The following is a 20,505-nucleotide window of genomic DNA, read 5'->3' on the forward strand; positions in this document are numbered from 1 at the left end:
ACACCAGCAGAGGGAGCTCACGGCAGGGACATGAACAGACTGGGACCAATGTATTTTACATATTTATATATATATCTACACACAATAAGTAAATATAAATATATATATACAGAAATCTGCTCTGACACCAGCAGTGACTGAAGAATAGACAGCACACTGCAGAAGAGATCTGTGTTTTCATACTAGGGGGTATGATAGCTTTGGATTTGCAGACCTATTAGGATGTGGCCTACAATTTAATTTATTGATGAAAAATGAGAAAGCTTTAGAAGCACAGCTTCATTTAGGGAACTGACTTATTACTTAATAAAAAGAAGATAAAAAATTAAGAGTTGACATATTGCTCATAACTGAGTTTATTGAGGCTTGTACCACGTGTGTTGAAGGCTTGTGCACGATGGTGTTTTTCCCTTCACAACTCGACATTTTTTATATATTTGCCATCTTCACTTACCTCAAATAAACCAACTGCAACCCTGTTAAGTACTGCTTTTATGAATTTGAGATTTTAAACCTGAAGCATTTTTACATGTTAGCTACATTAAATGGCAAAGCTCTACGTAGACAACTACACATCCTAACTGCTAAAGCTTAACACATCAGTTCTTCTAAGGTCCCAAGAGATAAATCTCTCTTAGAATGCACTAAGAAAAACTAAACCCACCTATGTATAGTGGTGAGACAATATTCCGCAAATGACCAGATACCAAGGTATTTGCAATGCACTCACTGCTCCTGTATCTGAGTTCTTCAGCATGCCAAGTACTCTCAGTCCATATATGCTGAGGATGAACTACAAATAATGTACTCTTTAAGTCTGAAATCTAGTTTTCAGACCCTTTGAAATGTATATATGCTTCCTTTTAGAAATACTAGAAATAATTCAAGTAGCTCTGACCCTTCTCAAGGTATTCTCACTGATAAAAATCAATGATCATTAGGAGAAATGTAATAAGCAATAGAATATAAAGTGACACTTGTATACCAAAGAGAAAACAGTATTCTAAATAAAACCAGGAGGCTCATGGGGGACCTCATCAGTCTCTACAAATGCCTGAAAGAGGTTGTAGCCAGGTCAGGGTCGGTTTGTTCTCTCAGGTAACAAAAGCAATCAGAAGAGGCGAAATGGCCTCAACTTGTGCCAGGGGAGGTTTACATTGGATAGCAGAAAAAACTTCTTCCCTGAAAGGGCTGTCAATCACGAGAACAGGATGCCCAGGTTAACGGTGTAGTCACCATCCCTGGGGTTATTTAGAAGATGTGTAGATGTGGAGTTTAGGGACGTGGTTTAGTGGTGGACTTGGCAGTGCTGGGTTAATGGCTGTACTTGATGATCTTATGAGGTCTTTTCCAACCTAAATGACCCCGTGATTCTATACAGCTGCCAGCAAATAACACCAAGTATGGGAAAGAAAATTGCAACTGTATTATAGAGAAGAGAGCTGGCCTTTCTCAGATGTAAGGTGTCTCTAGAACCTCCAAGGGATCACTTCTGTCAGAGCAAAGAGTCCATCTGGGGGGACAACCGGGGTGTGTGAGAGGGAAATAATTTTGCACAGGCAGACTCTCTCTCATTTAATGATGCAATAACACCTAAATACTTCTAAAATAGTATTTTTACCTTAGCAGTAAGACTTTCTGGGAGAGGGTCTGCTTCTTACTCTACATATGCACTTCATCTATTACGACCAACTGCTTCACTGCAGTTTATTCCAGTGGCACCATGCAGCCTATGGTAACGTGAGACATGGCCCATTCTAGAGAGTGCTTGAGTTTGTGTGTGAATAAGGGGTTTAAAAACCCCTTATTAAAAACAGAGCTCATTTTTTGGTGTTAAACCTCATTGCTACTGTTCATCAGTGCTTCTGTGAAACATGCCTTGATTTTTTAGATGTTTCTTTTCACAAAAGTTTTCAAAATTGGGCACAAATTGTACATTTTCCTAGTGGTTCAAACTGTTGTTACCAGGTACATGCTACATTCCCTTATTCAACTTACTCTGTACCAATAGGTTTGGCAAGATACTCAGAGTCCTCCTAGCAGCTGTGGCATGCAGCTCACAGCCTATGAAAAGGTAGTGAACCAATGTATTATTTATGTACAAGTGATGGCACAGAGTTTTAGCTTTGGTTACGCCATGCATTTCACGTGCTGGGCCTGCCTTAATTTTCATGCAAAGCACCTGTCAGCCCACAAATCACTCATCACAGCTGGGTTTATGTCTCCTCTGCAGATCTGTGTTGTCTTCCCCTTTTCAGTAATTTCAGAGTAACTACACCCTAATGAAATATATTTTATTACTGTAGACAGAAATTTGCTGCGAATCAGTTGAGCTCGTTACAGTAACAGCATAATGAGCAGAAAGCAGTATGGGGGGAAATGAGTTACCTACACCTACAGAGATGCTTTTCTGCTAGCTCCAAGTTTGTTTTTATGGTCACAATTACAGAGTGTGCCCCTAACCTGCCCAGCCTCAGACAATGCAGTCTCACTCCACACAAACACCAGTCTGCTGCTGAATCACTTTACCAAAGCATCCCCCTCCAGCACAACAACACATCCTGCCCACAGTTCTTCCACTCCCTGTCACGTTTTGAGCACAGGTGTTCCTGCTGCCTCATTTTCTATAACTGCTACAAAAGACTGATGTTTTTGGTGTACAAAGGAGGCAAGGACATACATATGATAAACAATCATTATCCTTCAAACAATTTAGCATTGTAATTCCTTCTTTCATGTGGCCTGAAGTCAGGTGCAGTGTATGTGTAGTAATTCTAATTGTTCAGACTTGCTTTCTATGTGTACAAACATAAATTATAATAGGCTTGTCATTAAAAAATAATTACTGCTTTTGTCTCATATTTCTGAGCTATCAGCATTGTAAAAATAGAAGCAAACCCTTTCTTCCATTTCAAAATCTTGTTAATTATCTGACTATGTCTCCCCAAGGTGTACATAATTATTTCATAATAGGGTAATTAAAGTCCCTTGGTCCATGCTTTGGGATTTACAACATAAAAAGCAAAGTATTGAATCAAAATGTACAGAGAGGAAAGCATAGAACAATTATTTCACAAAACCCTAAGTTCATAAACTCATCTAAAAAAAATCAGAAGACTTGCAAACAGTAATTTTCTGCTTTACCTATTTTTTTTGCTGTTACCACTGGCTTTTCCACTACCTACACGGCAAGTGGACATCTCAAATCAAATTCTTGGCTCTAGTGGACAAGCCAATTTGGCCTAACACACTGGCATGATGTGGTTACTCCAATATCAGCAGCTCAAATGCATCAGAAAACATAATGGAGGAAGGGCAGAGAAATTTAAGAGGTACAAATACATATGCCCAGACTGACTAGGAAAGAATATATGGGGAGCATAAAAAGAAGAGCTGGTAGGTAGAGAGAATGACCATTCCACATGTCTGGTTGTGTCCTTCCCATTTAGATAAAACCTAACTCAGGAAGGACGAATAATTTTCCCTCAAAGAAAGAGTATGGTGATTTCAGGGCTGCCCCCTATTTATTTCTTTATGTTGAGTAAAAATACCTATCCACTGCTGGAAAGTCATGTTTTTTTCACCCTTCCAACTAAACTCTTACATTCAAACTTCCAAAACAAGTATTTTCGATAAAAGCCTCTTTTCATATATTGTGAACAGGTACATTGACTTACAAGAATACTTAAATACACCAATAACTTTACTTTCTTATAATAGAAAAGCACTGCTAAAGAAGCAACAGTGTGGAAAAAAATAAACAAAACTTCACAACTGGAACAGAATATCCCCAGTTACACAAAGATGATGTTGATGCCATGATGATTTTTTTGCCTTTTCTTTTATACCCTTCATATCTTTTTACAACTTCTGTATTTTTAGTGCTTTTTGCCTACATTCTTGGACTTGTTTGTTCAGCTAGGAGACTCAACATTTTAGAAGCTTTGTAGCTAGGGATCAGTGTGCCCCAGACCCCAAGGTCCTCTCCAGAACACATTCTGTAAACTAAGATAGAACCATCCAGGGGAAGGTTCCTTGGGGAGGGGGGGCTCATTCAAGCCTCTCATTGGGGAATCTTTGATAGATATGCTAATTAGTAAAACCTATAATGCTATACCAGATCTTTTGGGGGTGTGCATTGTGGTGTGCATGGAGGTGCATTCCATCTGGATGTAGTGCACCTAAGGATCCTTAAAATAAATACCAAGGTAAAATCCCTTTTTCCCTTCTAACCGTGTTTGACTCTTGATTTTAAGACCAGGAGAAGGCAGCAATGTCTACCAGCAGATTTTCAACTTGTTCTCTTGTACCCTGCAGCCAACAATAGGGATCATGCCTATCTATCTTTAGGAAACCCTGGTGTTCACCACTTAGACAGTGGGACAACTTTTTTTTATTTGGGACAACCTGTACTTGTCAGAAATAAGTATTTTTAAAGCACTCAAGATCTCTGAGCTACAAAACCTGCAGGTGTGAGCAGAGATACTTTTCGGATTTTATTTAGCAAACGACACCACAAGAAGGTAAAATCAAGGAGAGAAACTTACAACTCAAAGACCATATAAAGCATTCCATCTGAGCTGTATGTCTCCAACAGTTCAACAATGTGAGGATGCTTCAGCATGTGACAAATACTGGCTTCTCTCTTCAGATCTGTGGGAGATAAAAAAGTAGTTGTAGATTAGCTATAAATTCAAGCTGTTTAGAACACAATGTTTGGAAAGATGGGCACAATTGAAATTTCTAACATATTAATTAATCTTTATAAAGAACACTGACAAGATGATATTTAATTATGCTTAATTAAAATACTTACACAGCTCTCAAAACTTAAGAGATTCTTGAATTCATATATTAATAAAAGATCTCCTTGGTCATAGTCTGAAGAACTCTATAGAAGTTAAGTCCCTTTAATGTAAGGTTGCAGACTACACCAAGATTTTCATCCTAAATATTCAACTCCACTGCAGAATTACCTCCAAATGCAGGAGACAGGCTCTTTAACAGCACTACAGAACTATTATTAATAACTGGAGGTCTCGGATTTCTCTGCTCAAAGCAAGGTGAACTGGAGCAGATTGTCCAAGCCCACACCCAGCTGGGCTCTGAACGTGTCCAAGTGTGGAAACTATAACCTGCCCAGGAAACCTACAGTGATACCTGATCACCCTCATAAGTAAAGTAGTATTTTCCTTATGCTTAAATTTGTTGCTGCTTACTTCTTTAATAGTGAGTATTCTCTTCTTTAATAATATTTATTTTAAAATCACAATATATGAAATGACACTGGCATAAATTTTAATCAGCATATATTAGTTTGCATCTCTGCTCTAGAGAAGAATAAAGAAAGCAGGAAAAGTTACAACTAAAAAGAAAAGAAACCACTCTGAAATCCCTCAAACCTTGAGAGATTTTGTTTTAAACAGCATTCCCACTTTTTCTGATCACAAATCAATCCTTCTACAGATAAAGAAATGCAAAAAACCACCACACTTAATTAATTTTCTTTCTTCTTTGTTGAAACTATTTGGTATTTTTGTTATTTAACCATCCTTAAAACTTTTTTTATCTACTTGTATTCTAGAAAGAATAGCAAAATCTTGAATGAATAGCTTTGATGATAATTTGATAAGTGAGGAAAAGATCAGTCTGAATTCTGAAGTAGACATTTTACTTTTCTATTCTCTTTCCATACAATTGGTCATTGTTCAAGAATGACCTACGTATGCACTTATGGAGCAATAAAAATATGATTTCTTGGCCTGAGACTATTAATCATATTATTGGGCTACACTACAAAGAAATTTAAAATGCCCTATTTTAATGTGCCCTCTTATATTCTTAGCATGAATCAGTAATATTGAAAAATGCAAGCAGCAAAATGAACATTCTTTCATGTGAAGCATTTAACAGGTAACTCAGATTTATGATAGACTTTGGCTCTTTCAGCCATCTATAAATTCAAAAGAAAAGCTGAGAGTTTGGAAATGACTGAATTTCAATCCAAGAAAAATGTTCAGATTCACAAAGCGCATATTTTGTTACCAGAACTTCATATTACACATGCATCATGTGTTTCCTCCCTCACAACCTTGCAAATATAATCTAAAAGCAAAATATCAGAGCAACCCTTTAGAAACCATCATGTAATGGCATCTCAGGAAGTGCAAGCAGAACAGCAAAAAGAAGTATCATTCAGTGATGGCAAAGACATTTTGTTAAAGAAATTAATGTAAAATTTGTCCTTTATTTGTATATCTATTTATGTAGATGAAATTCTACAACCTAAGGAAACAGCAGTATGTCTCACACTATTGAAAATACTCATATTATCAGTTCTTACACCACCTTAATGCAGAGCAACTACTAAAGCCCCACTGTGACTTTCCCTTCCATCACGTTAGGCAATGATTTCACACTAAATGGTTCCCACCCCTTTTCTAGGCAGAGGTTCACTCAAGTGCACATCCAGTCCTTCCTAAACAGGATCACAGATGAACACACCGAGGGGCAGTGTAAGAGAATGAAAAACTGTGATTCTGTGAATAACTATGATCTTCAGAAAGTAGGCTGCTTTTATTTTGTCTCTTACTTTATAACTTTAATGCTACCACACTTCACCAAGGCATCTGATACCTATTTCAGATGGGAAGCCAAGTGAAAATATCCAACAGGAAATTACAGGAAAGTTATGCTTTATTTACAGGCAAAAATTGTGTTCAAAATAGTTTATTTTGGCTGCTTCCTTTATTAATATTTTGTGAGCTTTATTGAAGAGAATTAGAACTGAAAGGAAGAAAGTATATGCTGCCATTTCCCTCATTCCTCTGTGTAATATTGGATGAGAGCAGCAATTGCTCACAGACTGAGCACCAGCACAAGAGGAAGGAGAAACAAAGTGGAAAATAAAATCTCCAAACAGAAAAACAAATGAACAGAAGTTACAGAACAAGGTTTTGTGTGACTAAGGGGTCTTGGGGCTAAGAGCAGAACAAAGTCCTATTTTAAACACAGCAGGGACTTGTTCAGCTGTAGGCCTATTAAGAAGAAGAAAACTAGGTATAGAGAGACAGACAAGTACATACCACACTGATTCAACAAAGCCACAGGCTGAAAAGAGATGATGGATTCTGAAGTACATGTGGACTGTGACCCAAAGGTCAAAATACGTCATGTCTAAGAACAGTAAAAAGGAAGGGGGAGAAGGAGAAAAGGCAGAGATGGCACATACATTTCATTGTTTTCACTTAAAAAAATGACATCAGCATCTACTCAATCCTTTATCAAATGCTTTTACCAGACTGAATTAAATTTTACCTCCACAGGTTCAAGAGGTAAATAAAATCCCAAGTACCCACAGATATGGTTCCAGTTCTGAATGCAACACAAACCCAAGCAGATGTTTGGCTGCACCAGGTGATTGAGGACTTCCTAAAAAAAAATCCCATTGTCTTGTGAGCCACAATATTATCTGTGGCATCATTCTGAGTGTAACACTGTCTGAACTATTTGCTGCCTCCTGTTAAGTTTTCTATACCTCTGCTGCGTATTTGAGCCACGTCGTGTAGTAATAAGGGTCCCAGACACACATCCCATATCCACATTAGCCCTTCATATTCCAGACACCTAACAAAAGATACAGGACAACTCTAGAATCTGCCAGTGGAGTAAGCTGGCTTTAAAAGCAGCAAGAGGTGATGTGTCATTTGCTAATGGTCATGTGTCCCATATTTACAATAGTCTCCTTCACAAATAAACAAATATTTAGCTGAAAGAACATACCCATAGGCAAACAAAATCTTGGAATCTAAACCAAACTGCCATCTTTTACTTGCTCTACTATTTAACTTCATTTGAATTCTCCTGAACCCTTCATCTATTCATTTTTCTCTTCTTGATATAGCTGAAGAAATTACTTTCTGGTTAATTCTTTAAGCCTTCCCTGTCAGCACGTTTTCCAAAATGAAACATAACTGACAACAGCAATAATAAATAGAAGTGCAAGTTTTAAAAGCACAGGCTTTAGAGGTTTCTCTGCCAGCCGCATGAAAGGTATTGTCACACAGCCAGAAATAGGGAAAAAGATGTGATGTTCCACTGAACTTGTTTAGCACACAGGCTGATACTTCACACATCATAATTTGAAAAGCATTTACAAGCTATCCTTTTACACAACTGTTACCAATAAATGTTCCAGAATTTCAGTCTGTTTACAAAACTTTGAGGTTTTTTTAGCAACTGGAGACATGTTAAAGTTTCCATTTTAGACCTGGCTAATTATTTAGAGAGGCGCTAAAGTTGTTAAAATTGCTTCAAAGTTCAGACTTCGGTAAAAAGGAAGGAAAGTTCTAAGATGGAAAAGAGAATTCCTAGCCATGATCACCACACAGAGAAAATACAGCCTCATGTGTGGATAGCAACACTGAATTGCTGGAAGCACTAAAAAAGATAACTGCTCTAAATAATCGCAAAGATATATCAGTCTTTGATAGAAAACATAAAACATGAGTATCACTTAAAATTCCCATGGGAGTTAACAACCTAATATCCTATACATCTCTGACAATTCTAGCAAACACCTGATTTCCTTTCAAAATCTGATACCCAAGGTTTTAAAACATCTCAAATGCACTGAACATATTTTCAAAGTATATTCATGGAAGAAATTAGATGCTCTCTAGCAGCCTGCATTATAGCACCATTTCATTATCTTAAAAGTGATATGCACAGACTGTGGCAGCCCCATCTTTTTTGGGGACAGACAGCTCCAAGTTTCTTAGCAAGATGGAAGACACATGTCATTTTTATGTATACACAATTCATTTTTATACATACACCATTCTGATTTTCCAGGTTCAGTCCTTTAAAGGATTAGTTCTCAAGCCACAGCTTGGGTATGACAGTATTTTGAAAGGAAGTATCTGCATCAGTAAGCTTCTTGCTTAAAATGCTTCTATATATTTCATACAGCAAGATATGATTTTATATAATTTAAATACATGTGGTAGTACTAAGTTTTAAAGGGAAATCAGTATGTTTTGTTCACTTGGTTATGTCATTCTCACCAACCATCCTCTGGTGAGCATTGTGGAGAAGCTCCTGACCACCCAAATGGAATTCTTCCAGATACAACTAAGCTAAATTGTGTGCCTTGGAAACGTGCCTGATGCTCCATGTGAAGTGTGGACAAGGCAGACACTGAGATCTCAGCCCCAGCTGTTTCACCCTACAAACACACTAGGTTTTGTCCTGTGGATTAATAGCCTTTGCTAAATGTCAAACTCCCACCCAGGCTCCCCCTCAGCTGGGCAGGGGTAGAAAATACAAGTAACAAGAACAAAAAAGTTCATGGGTTGAGATGAAGACACAAAGATTGCTTATCAGCTACTATTGTCAGCGAAACAGCCTTGATGAAGTTAACTTATTTTTTGCCAATTAAAACAAATACTTAGTGATTTGGGTAGAGGGAAGCAAGAAGATAAACATGAAACCAAGAAATTTTCTCGCCCCTTTCAAGCGCTAAACTTCACTCCTTCACTCCAGCCCCCAGCTCTGAGGGGTGCAGGGGTGAGGACCATGCTCAGCACACTGCAGTGGTTCCTCTCCAGCAAGGGTCCTCCATCTGCTCTGCCATGGTGAATCTCCTCCTTCCCTAACCGTGGTGTTCCCTCTTTTTGTTCCACACTCCCTACACTTTGCTCCAGTGTTTCCTACCCCTTCTGAAAAATATTGTCACAGAAGCACCACACACAAGGCTCATGGATTCAGCTTTTGCCCACTGGAGTTGTCTGGGAACCCACAGCCCTGAGCCTCTTCCCACAAAAGCTGTCCCTGCACCCTCCCATTATCAAAAACTTGTCACTTCTATTTAATCCAGGTCTAATTCCCTTTCTGCAGTAGACACTACACACCTCTGCCTCAAATCATCCTCTAACAGAACTGTGGAACATGCTGCACATCACCAAACTCCGGTTTAACCAATCATGCTGTACCTGAGGTCACACTTTCAAACCCAGGTGAACCTCCAGGGAAAAACTGGCTTTAAAAATGTCCCTATCTCCTTTCTTTGCTCATTCTTGCTGCTCTGTGAAAATTACTTTTAGGCTTTATTACTCTAATAATGCATCAGGGAAGTCATAAAAGCTCTCAGCGCAGCCAACACACCGCAACAGGAACGAGCAGCTGGAGGTGGGAACATCCTGTATTGACATTGGCAGTGAAACTCCTATACTACAGAACCACAGCAATGTTTCAGCCCCAAAGGTTTGTTCTTTTTAATTTTTTTTTTTCTTCCACAAGAAAGTATTCCCCTTTCCCTTAACTTCAACAGCGCTGCCTGTCTTCCTGGGACATATGAGCAACTCCTCATCACACAGATACATCCGACCAGTTAATGACTTGTTGCCTCAACAAGCACTAAAAGCTTTCCTGCCTCTCCTCCCACACACTTTGGGGTGGCTGAGGCTCTGCAGTAGCCAAGCTGATTTAACTGCTGCCTGTTTCCCCCTTCATCCCACACACATTCCTGCCCTCTGTTCCACTGTACAGCAGCCTGCAGCTTGTCACACCACACACCAAACCATTTCAGTGTTAACTCAGATTAAAAAAAAAAAAAAAAAATCATTTTTGTCTCCAATGGCTCAGTGTTTTGCAGTTTTAGCATGTGAAATGGCTCATGAGCAACCTCAATTATAGAAGTCAACTTAAAAGAAACAAAAGGAATATGGAAGGAGAAAGCAAGTAAGGCTGGGAAAAGCAGCATTTAGTGCTGCTTAGGATGTTGCAAAACACAAGTACACACCTTTCCCTGAAAGTGTCTCCATTGTCACCAAATCTGTGTTGCATAATCAATCTGTACCTTAGCAAACATGCTCAAAACATGTACCAAAAAGAAACAAATGCATGTGTCTGTGAGTCGCCCTTGATAAAAGCACCATGTCAATCAACAAGTACAGAGCCAATGTGAGATAATCCATTTCCTGTCAGTATCTTTTGTTTTAATGCTACTGTAGCATTTGGAAACAAAATGCTGACATGAAGCAAGACCAACAAAATGCAGTTACAGCTAATATTTCCCTTTCTGAGATCTCCATGCAGAAACCTACGAAAATTTTCATTTTGTGGAATTAGACTTTACAGGTGTTTCCTAAATTCTGAGTAACTTTCATTTGTTACTCTATTCTTTCTCAGTCTTAGGCCATAAATATAACCATGTTAATGACTTTTTAGCTGGAGCTGGGTGTCTTGGGAGACTTAAAAGGCAATTTTCCTTCCTCAATTTATACTCTGTCAGCTATGGCGAACATGAAACTGGGTGTGAAAAAATCCCACTTTTCTCTCAGCTTCTGATACATCCACCAGACTTGTCCAGAATCATGTATCTGACACAGTGTAAGCTGGTTCGCATAATTGTGTCCATGACAGCAACTCTTCCTCTGTTTATTCACTTCCTCATTTTTACTGACATGCAAATAAGCAATGCTTCATAAATAAGATGGTGTATTTTAGGAAATGAATCAACTTGAATTAATAAAAATGTTTAAGAATGCCCAAAAGAGTATTTAACAGCTGCCTACTGCAGATAATCTAAACCAATTTCATTTAATTAAATGATAACTTTTAGCAACTTTTTACAAAGCACCCATCACTTTGAAAAAAAATCTTAACATTTTTCAAGGAAGAATAAAGATTAGGTATCTCTCATCTAGGACTTTCCACATTCTAGGTCCTCTTGGTTAATACTCAACAGCAGGTTCAGGGCTAGGGGAAAAGAGAAAGAGGGAACATAGGAATGTGAAAGCAACACTTTCTGGATTATTATTTTTCAATTAATTAGATGCACATTCTGTCTTTCAAAATACTGTTGGTAGTTCTCTCTGCAGCAAAGTAGCAGCTTCTGAAGCAATTCACAAGCCCAGGAAGGAACATAATAATTAGAAGTAGGGTTACAAACTCCATAAACTAAATTAAAAAGGAGTAAGGAAGGTTTTCTCTGTCGTGAGTTTGGCATTCTGTACAGAAATGGAATTGCTGAAGACATTTTGCAAGCTGTGCTGTAGAATCTGAAACACTTTTCTCCTAATGTTGCACTGTTTTCAATAATTAATGAAAGGAAATTGAAAATAGTCATTGACTCTCAAGTTGTGATCAATCAAGTTATGAAAGCAGGTTGACTACTGATAACCACATTTATTAAATCCCATGTTCCACCTGTTTCCCAGCACCGTGCAACAGCCTGAAACACAACACCTTCCCAAGTACCACAGACCACAGGTTTTTACACTGCAAACCACAATTTTAAACACTTCGTGATACAATGAGTTCTCCAGCAGAGGGAAGTGGAATGGTGGGTGCAGAAGCACATCTGTCAGAATATGCCGTGAAATTTTAAAACCTAACAATAATAAAACAGAAACAATTGGACACATGGTGTGTATTTGATAAAAGAATGCTACACACTGGCTGGAGCACTGAACTGGTAAAATTCTCAGCTGTATGGTCACAGTGGATTTCACTGAAATAACCAGAAGGCCGTGACTTCATAAAGTTACACAGTTCGTGCTTTCTTGAAGTGAAAACTAACACTTAATGCAGCCCCACTAAATGCAGCAATTGTTCCCTCTTCTGTCAGCTCCTTCTCCACTCCTGCTCCATCCCTCCCTTCATGCTGGTGCAATGCTTGTGCAACTGCACCATAAACACAATCGAGGAATTGATCCACCTCAACTGCAAACAATCTTTTCCCCTCCCCCCCTTGGAGCTGTTTTTCCACCAAACTGGTTCTGGCAAGTCCTGGGAACCTGCACAAACACCTCTGAGCACAACAGCGTTGACAGCCCAGCAACAGAAACAAATGGCCAGATTACAGCAACAATGGCTTAAAACATTTGACAATATGTCAAATCTCAACAGTCTGTACATTGCTGCCCTTCTCCCAAAGAGTAAAGTCAGAAAATCAGATTTCACAGTATTATCAGGACATGCTAATTGCCTTAGTTTTATGTTTTAATATATTTAACTGAACCTCAAATTAAAACTGAGAGATGAACTTGTGAGTCAGATGGTATTTCTGTTCTCCCTCGGTAGTGTCCTGTTTGTGCAGTTCCACGTGGACATGTGTCCCTGCAGATTTCTCACTAGGTGGCAACACAGCTCCAGCTCTGATCTGCATGGAGTCAGCAGCTGAACATGAATGGAGCCTGCATCGATTCAGCTGCTGAGAGCTTTGTGTTTGGCCAGTTCTATACCCTTGATCTGATTAATGACGGGTACAGTTCATGTCGCTGTTGTACCGAGAACGGTGAGAAGAACAACACAGAATTCAAGTCCAGGGTAAAATGGGATTATTTAATTAATTATAAACTCGTTTATATAACTTGGTTCGCAAGAGTGGCATGGTATTATTGGTCCCTTGATCAACCACCTACCAGAACAATTGGTTGAGATCTACAACACTCCTTTCAAAACCACCTTCCAAGGTACCGTAACAAACTGGAAAACAATTCACAGGTGCAAGATAAAGTCTCGGTTTACAAAAACCTCAAACTGTTTTCAGCTAGCTTGCGTAAGAAAGGAAAACTTCACAGGATGCTGCAGAAATCTGGAAAATTCCTCTGCTTCCAGCTTTTTAGTACCCACAGTTCAGGCCTAAGAACAAAGAAAAGATGCCACTCTGAAATAATTAAGGTACATTCAGTGCTAAGTGCCTTTTTATCCAGATTCTGTGCAAGACCAGTCTCTGCTCTACCTCTAAGCAGAGCCCTTTGCAGCTGATGGCCACACACCAGTACTGTACTGCACACACAGAGTTGTATGGCACAGCCAAAACATATCTAAACACAGTTTGCCCACATAAACCAGAAGTTCTTCATTCAATCCATAAACTCTAACACAGTCTGCATTTATTGCTACCAAGTCCAGCAAAAAGCTTTAGAAAGCTAAAACCTTCAAGTAGTTCAGTTTAAATCACTGGAGTTTCTCCTTTTTAAAAGGTTAATTACCCAGAGTGGAGTTCTTTGTTTCATTTTTTGTACATTTGTTCATTTCTGGAGAGTTCTTTTTGCTGCAGGTGTGTGTGCACGTATGTGTGTGTTCATGGTTTCTCTCCAGCCTTTGGCCATGGCAATACAGGTCATGCAGTATCTCAGAAAGTGCTAAAAGCACTATTACTAATGTTATGCTTAGATTGGCACAACATTTTTATGCCAAACGTTTACATCTTTTGGCCAGAATTCACTTAGGCTGATCAGGTTAACTAAAGGTTATAGACATTGCAGTCCTTTAAATGAGTTTTTAGTACTCATGTACTAAAATGTAATGACATTAAATCAAGTAAGTGCCCTTGGAGGCAACGGAACATTATCAAGAAAAGGATGTTAGCTGATCCTGAAAAATTAAGTGATTTCTCTTGCTGATCATTCTAACATTTGAAGGTTTTGGGGTTTTTTTTTTTTTTGTTTGAAATGTCTTTTCTTCTGTGACTTCGCCTTTACCTAAATGTAATGACAGGCAAATTTACTTTTTGATAATAATAAAGAATCTCAGTTTTACAGGAAAAACTCTGGTATTTTAAAGATACAAAGGAAATCTATTCATAACATATTCAGCTGGTCTAGACAAACTGTCTGTAACTCCTACTCGAGGAGGGGTTAAATAATCCATCACACTGCTTCTGCTACTGAACTTAACAGTCAGGAACAGCCCAAAGGCACTCAGAAGAGGGAACTGACTGCCTAAGATGCTCCTCATACAGACAAAATGTATTTGTTTGCTTTGATCGAAGTTCCTTTGGTCTTGAACTGCTGGGCTCTGCACAGCCAATACAAAACCAGTTGCACACTAATGCTAGAAAGGAAATCATCTACTTTACCCAAGTCTAGACAACCCAAGCAAAACCAGCATCTAAAAGCGACTTTAATTCCGCAGTGCCACGTAGCTCAGTGACTGACAGTGTTTCTGCTGGCACACAGCTCAGGTTACTCTGCAGTTTTTCTCAGGTAAAATAGTACAAGCTGCAGTAAATGCTGCTGGTAAGGGACAGCTGAATTCTGAAAGTCCCTGCACAGCACATGGGACTCAGCACAAACAGCACCTACAGTGCACCCTGAGTAACAGACAACTACCTGGCAATTCTAAGAGTGATGCCAATTCTGTTCTACTTGGAAATCCTGTAGTGGAGTAATGTCTGAATGCTGAAGAAAACTACCTTAGCAAAACTTATTTTCTGGTTCAGTGACAGGACAATGTCAGGAACCAGAAAATTCTTCTCAAGCAGTAATAATCCAGGATATGAAAAAATTTAATTTGGGTTTGTTCCACTTCTGCACATGCTTCCCTTCGCAACTGCTACCAAAAGTCATAGAATTTTTTTTTTGTTTTCTTTGTTAACTGGCATGTTATAAAGCAAGTTTTGTAAAACCAGTGTGCATGTCTTAGTTCACTCATCAAAAAAAATTCACTACAGAATGTATTTTACCAGCACTTTCAGGATTCCACACCAACAAACCAACAAAGTTTTAACTAGTCTCTTTGCTACTTACCAAATATCCATAAAGCACTTCTGCATACCAAGTTTATAATGCTTTTAAGAAGCACATTTTCCCTTTTCTGCTTGTGCATTTGCAATACTCCTCCAAGCCTCTGAAACCAATGCTCTTAAAACACACCCCCCTCCTTTCATTCCACAGAAATCAGATGTTAATGATGTAAGCAGTGCAACAGAGCTCAAATCTGTTTCTAGCAATATTCATGTCACAGCTCTAGGAATAAGGTTTTAACTTGCCTGACCTGTCTCTGATTTTACAACAGGCTGAAAATACCACAAATCTTTACAAACTGTCCCTCATGCTTTTCTTTGTAAAATAAATTAAGCTGACAGAGGTAACATGTCCCCATAAAGAACCAATCCAGTGACAACTTTGCCTATGAATTGAGTCCTAGCACAATTACAGGTCATCAGAGAAGTATCTTCTTTCATAATATTCACACACTTCTCATGCTATTTAAACGACAATTTTTCTTCACCAATACAGACAGTTTTCTTTTTTAATCTTATCCAGGCATTAAGCAAATAATATTTCACTTCCCTTCTTTATTATCTGGTGATAAGCAAAAAATACCTAAAATTCATACTTAGCAAAAGTTGAGTTAGAAACATTTTGATTATCTAAAAAACTGTGACCTTGGAAATTGTATCAAAGTAGGAGATTGGACTTGGAAACAGTACACGTGCATGGCTTTTTAATTAACTTTTGATAAAGTTTCCCACTGCCTCTGAACTTTCATGTGATGCCAACAGCAAGAATCACATTGTAATACACAAGAATTTCCTTCTCTGTCACAGGGTATTCTGAGGGACTGACATGGACCTATAAAGCCTTGTAGTAACCAGCCGTAAATAATGGATTGCTCCTCCTGCCCGACAGAGCTAAGATTGTTTAAGTACTTGCATATAAAACCCTCTCAAATTAAATGAGCCTTTCTCAGATGCTAAAAGGTTTGACTCAAATTTGTTCAAATTTCTTTCATTAGTGTCCAAATCCAAAACAATCCGCTAGAGTAAGAACAAACCTTTATAAATTATGCCCATTTTTCTTGCTCTAAAGTGAAAGAGCAACAATAAGCTTGCAAAAATATGAAATTATTAAAGCATATATCCACTGGCATACTTTAGAAGCCCACATTAGAAGAATAACTGTTAATCTGCATCCTCTAAACAGCTTTACAAGAGCACTGTAAGAAACTGTTAGCGGGGTTCTTTTGTTAAAAGTAACCCACATTTCCTTTCCTCACAAGTTAAATCTCTGTCTAGGATAAAGAATATCTGGCATGATGGGATACATGGAAATGTAAAGCTGAGTTAAGAGGGCCCTGACCCATTCCACAGACTTTTTAGAGCACCTTTCCTGTCTGCATAACAAAAATTAAGACTATCTCTTAACATCACAGCATGACTCTCAGGCTGAACGCAGCCTTGTCCGGATTCTGAAAATAACCTGAAGCACAGGGAGTGGCACAAGGTGCTCTCCCCACCCTTCCTTGAAGGAAGAAGCAAACACTAGTTCTGAGCACGACCTCCCTCCCCTCACAAACCTCTTTTGGTGAAGCAACATGTTCAGTGTGTCTCACTCTGCACAACTAGTTCTCACTTTTCCAGAATGCTGCAGCAGGAAGACAAGAAACCAAGGCAGGGAGGGGTATAACACTGCACTCTAGAAAGGAAATGAATTATGCACCTGTGACTTTGACATAAAACCTCAAATTTGCAAATCCATGAGCTGTTTATGCAGGTTGTATATGCATCTGCAACAGAATTAAAAATCAGCTCAGGTTCTAGCAGAATTTATGAGCTTAAATGCAGTATATGCATAGCAGCTCTGCTGCTTCAGGGCATGATGATACAGAAGAGTCTCTGCCAGTCAATACCTGGATTAATAAACCATGATGGACTTGAGTTAGCTCCATGTAAGGTCACTTCAAAGTCACAGGGACCCTGATTCTTGAGGATTTATTAGCCCAGCTAAACACAAGCTGTGGAAATGTAAATGAACAACCCCTGAAATGAAGTGCCAGGAAAATGGGGCTGATACTCTCCAAAGGGTCAGCTCTGGACTGGTGCTGAGGTAGAGCTCACAAACCTGGACAGATAATAAAAGCATGCTGTACATGTTTTGCACATCCAAATGCTTTCTAACTATAGCTGTATTACTGCACCTGTTTTTTCTTATTAGCTACAGTACCTCAGTCTCCATTTACCACAGAGAAGTAAGACTTGGCTGCTTAAATCATCCTGTTGCATAAATCTTCCTTCATGAACAACTAATTAAGGAAATAAAATGGCCTCAGAGCACAGAGAAATTAATACAATTTCTATATATATTTATATATACTACATATTACAGTCAGTTTGGATAGCCTATTCATAATTCCCAGGTAAGAAGGATTTAAAAACAGACTAAATTGCATCATAATATTCTTAAGCTGAAAAACGAATAAAGCTCAACACATTTTTTACAACATTGAACCTTTAGCATTGAACCTGAGCTTAAAGCTTTGAACTTTTCAGCATTCTTGAAAATTTATTAAATTAAATTGTCTTTTCTCTTTTGTTTCCCAAATGCCACAGAAAATCATGAAACTGAAATCCACTAAAAAGCCTTTTGTTACCACAAGCAATATTATTCAAGTGATACTTGTGCCAACTTAAGAACAATCGTAGACACAAAAGCGCTGCGTGCTGCCAGCAAAGAATACTGGAATCAAAGAATGATGAAAGCAGACAACACATCTGTCATAACCCATTTTTAATAGTTTTTGCAAAATCACAGGTACTGAAAGTATAAGTTATACATCAAATTAAACTTTGAGGACAGTTACAACATACGTTAATGAAAACTGTACGGAAGCATAAATGTAAATACTGCACAAATGTAGCAACCATTTCTTCTACAGACTATTTTCTTAGTTTGGTTGTTTTATAACCACAAATTTATCTTTAAAATACTGATAAGATTCGCATGACAAAAATTACATAAAACCAGTAGCCTGCTGGTAGTCATGAAATCTGATTCATCATCTCTAGTTTGGAAAAGGATTTTGAGACACAAATCTATTATCTATACAATGTATAATTAATAAGCACAAAAAACTCCCAACCTTGTAAGAAAATTTTACAAAAGCTTCAATTTTTTTATTTTAAAAGTTAAAGAATTTTCTTCTTTTTCTAGTATACAGATATCCTTTACTACTACAACACATGCTCACTGTACTCACCTGATACTACAAGTTACAAAACCTTCAGCAATAACTGATCTTTGAGTTGAAGTTTGATTGCTCTTTGAATGGTTAAAATCTGCTGGAGAATGAACTTGGGACACTGAAATAATGCATCACGATAGCATCAGATGGAAGGGTAAAAACCATTCACTTTTATCATCTTTCAAGATCTAAGGAGCCATGAAGTCGCAACAGGATCCACCAGAGCCCTGCCCAGACAGGAGGCTAAGGCAAGGCCAAGAACAGAGCTGGCCTGTTTAAACAAGCTTTCCTGAGTCCTGATCCCTGAAACACACAGTACTTTTTGGAAACATCAAGTGGAGAGAATGAACCCACCAAAGCCAACCACCAGCCCTCAGAACATTTTTCTGGGTCAGCCTTTGTGCAAAAGCCTCCAGACCAGAGAAAATGACAATTTACACCTCAGTAATTTAGGAACACAAACAAAACTGCTCCTCTGTCCTTCCCAGAGCACTTCAGAGAACCAACAGCTACCAAAATCTCCACTTACACAAACAAGTAACAACATATATCACATTGCAAAGAAAATTAAATGTTACAACACTGTAGTCCTTAAAATCTCTAAATCCTGTTAGGAATCGGGCCCTTCTTCAGTCAACTTTTCCCATACGCAAATGTCAAAGTGAACACCAATTAACTTACTACTAACACAGCAAGACTGTCTGCTGCCAGACAGGCTCCATCCAACTATGAAAGAAACAAGATTCCTTAAGCTCTCACAGTCTCAGACAACTGCAGTGGAAAGTTCAATCTGTAGGGATACAAAGCCAGATCCTAGTTCACTTGGCAAGGTAAGGAACTCCTACTTCCCCTCAGTAATTACAAGAAGGACAAAACAAAACTTATGCACAAGTGCCATCCAGCACCTACAAAACGTAAGTGGGGCAAGGGTGGGGTGATGCAAAACTCAGAAATTTTGTGCCAACTGATACACGAGGGCAGAATCTTCTAAGAGGCATGGAGCAAATCCTGAAATTGGCCTTATCTCAGCAAAGCCAGTGCCCCCACATTACCAGTTCCTACTCGTTACAAGTAACCTCAGACCCAGACCAATTGTAATTAATTTCTGTTGTGGGCCAGTGGACAAACCAGGACAATCACAAACACAGATTCAAACTGAGGCAACAAAGAATTCAGAGGTACTGAAGGTCCAAGGCTTGTTATTCAGAAGAGTAATCACAAATACAGAAAAACAAAGAACTGCAGAATCCTCTTCACCTGACACAACATTCTTCAGAGGACCTACTTCTCTCTTGGGCAAATCCAGCAATCAGTTTGCAAGAGGCAAAGATGATAGTGAAGTACAGTGCTGAGAGCAAGGAGAAATCCAGTTACTGCAATGCCACATGAGGATACAGATTTGATTCAGGATATGAACCTGCCTTCCTATCAGCAAACAAACTGTCATCACAGCATGAACAGCTCTAAAGCTCTGTTCTACAACATAACATTTCTAAATATTAACCCAGAAGAGACACAGTTTTATAAAGAGACTTTCTCTCCTCATCAGGATTTATAACATTGAAGAAACTAATTTTTCTTACAGTAGTTATTACTATATGGAAGACAGAAAAAGGCTTCAAAATGTAAATTATTTTTATATTAAAAAAACCAAACTCCAGAACAGATATTAAAAGATTATTTTCCTCCAAAGATCTTGGCACATGTAAAGTGCCCTCAGACCAGCATTTGCAATGCAGATTAACATGC

The 20,505-nt window shown here is 38.5% G+C and overlaps 1 protein-coding gene across 13 annotated transcripts in view; it reads right to left on the bottom strand.

Annotated features, from left to right (window-relative positions):
* The window catches only part of CASK (calcium/calmodulin dependent serine protein kinase), a 190,084-nt gene that overhangs the window by 103,928 nt on the left and 65,651 nt on the right, over positions 1–20,505 (bottom strand). For all 13 annotated transcript variants that reach the window (XM_048289611.1, XM_048289603.1, XM_048289565.1 and 10 more), the window contains exon 3: positions 4,548–4,653. In XM_048289611.1, coding sequence (XP_048145568.1) covers positions 4,548–4,653 — 106 coding nt within the window. The remainder of the gene's footprint in view (positions 1–4,547; positions 4,654–20,505) is intronic.

Source organism: Corvus hawaiiensis, chromosome 2, assembly GCF_020740725.1.
Source record: "Corvus hawaiiensis isolate bCorHaw1 chromosome 2, bCorHaw1.pri.cur, whole genome shotgun sequence".
Taxonomy (NCBI): domain Eukaryota; kingdom Metazoa; phylum Chordata; class Aves; order Passeriformes; family Corvidae; genus Corvus; species Corvus hawaiiensis.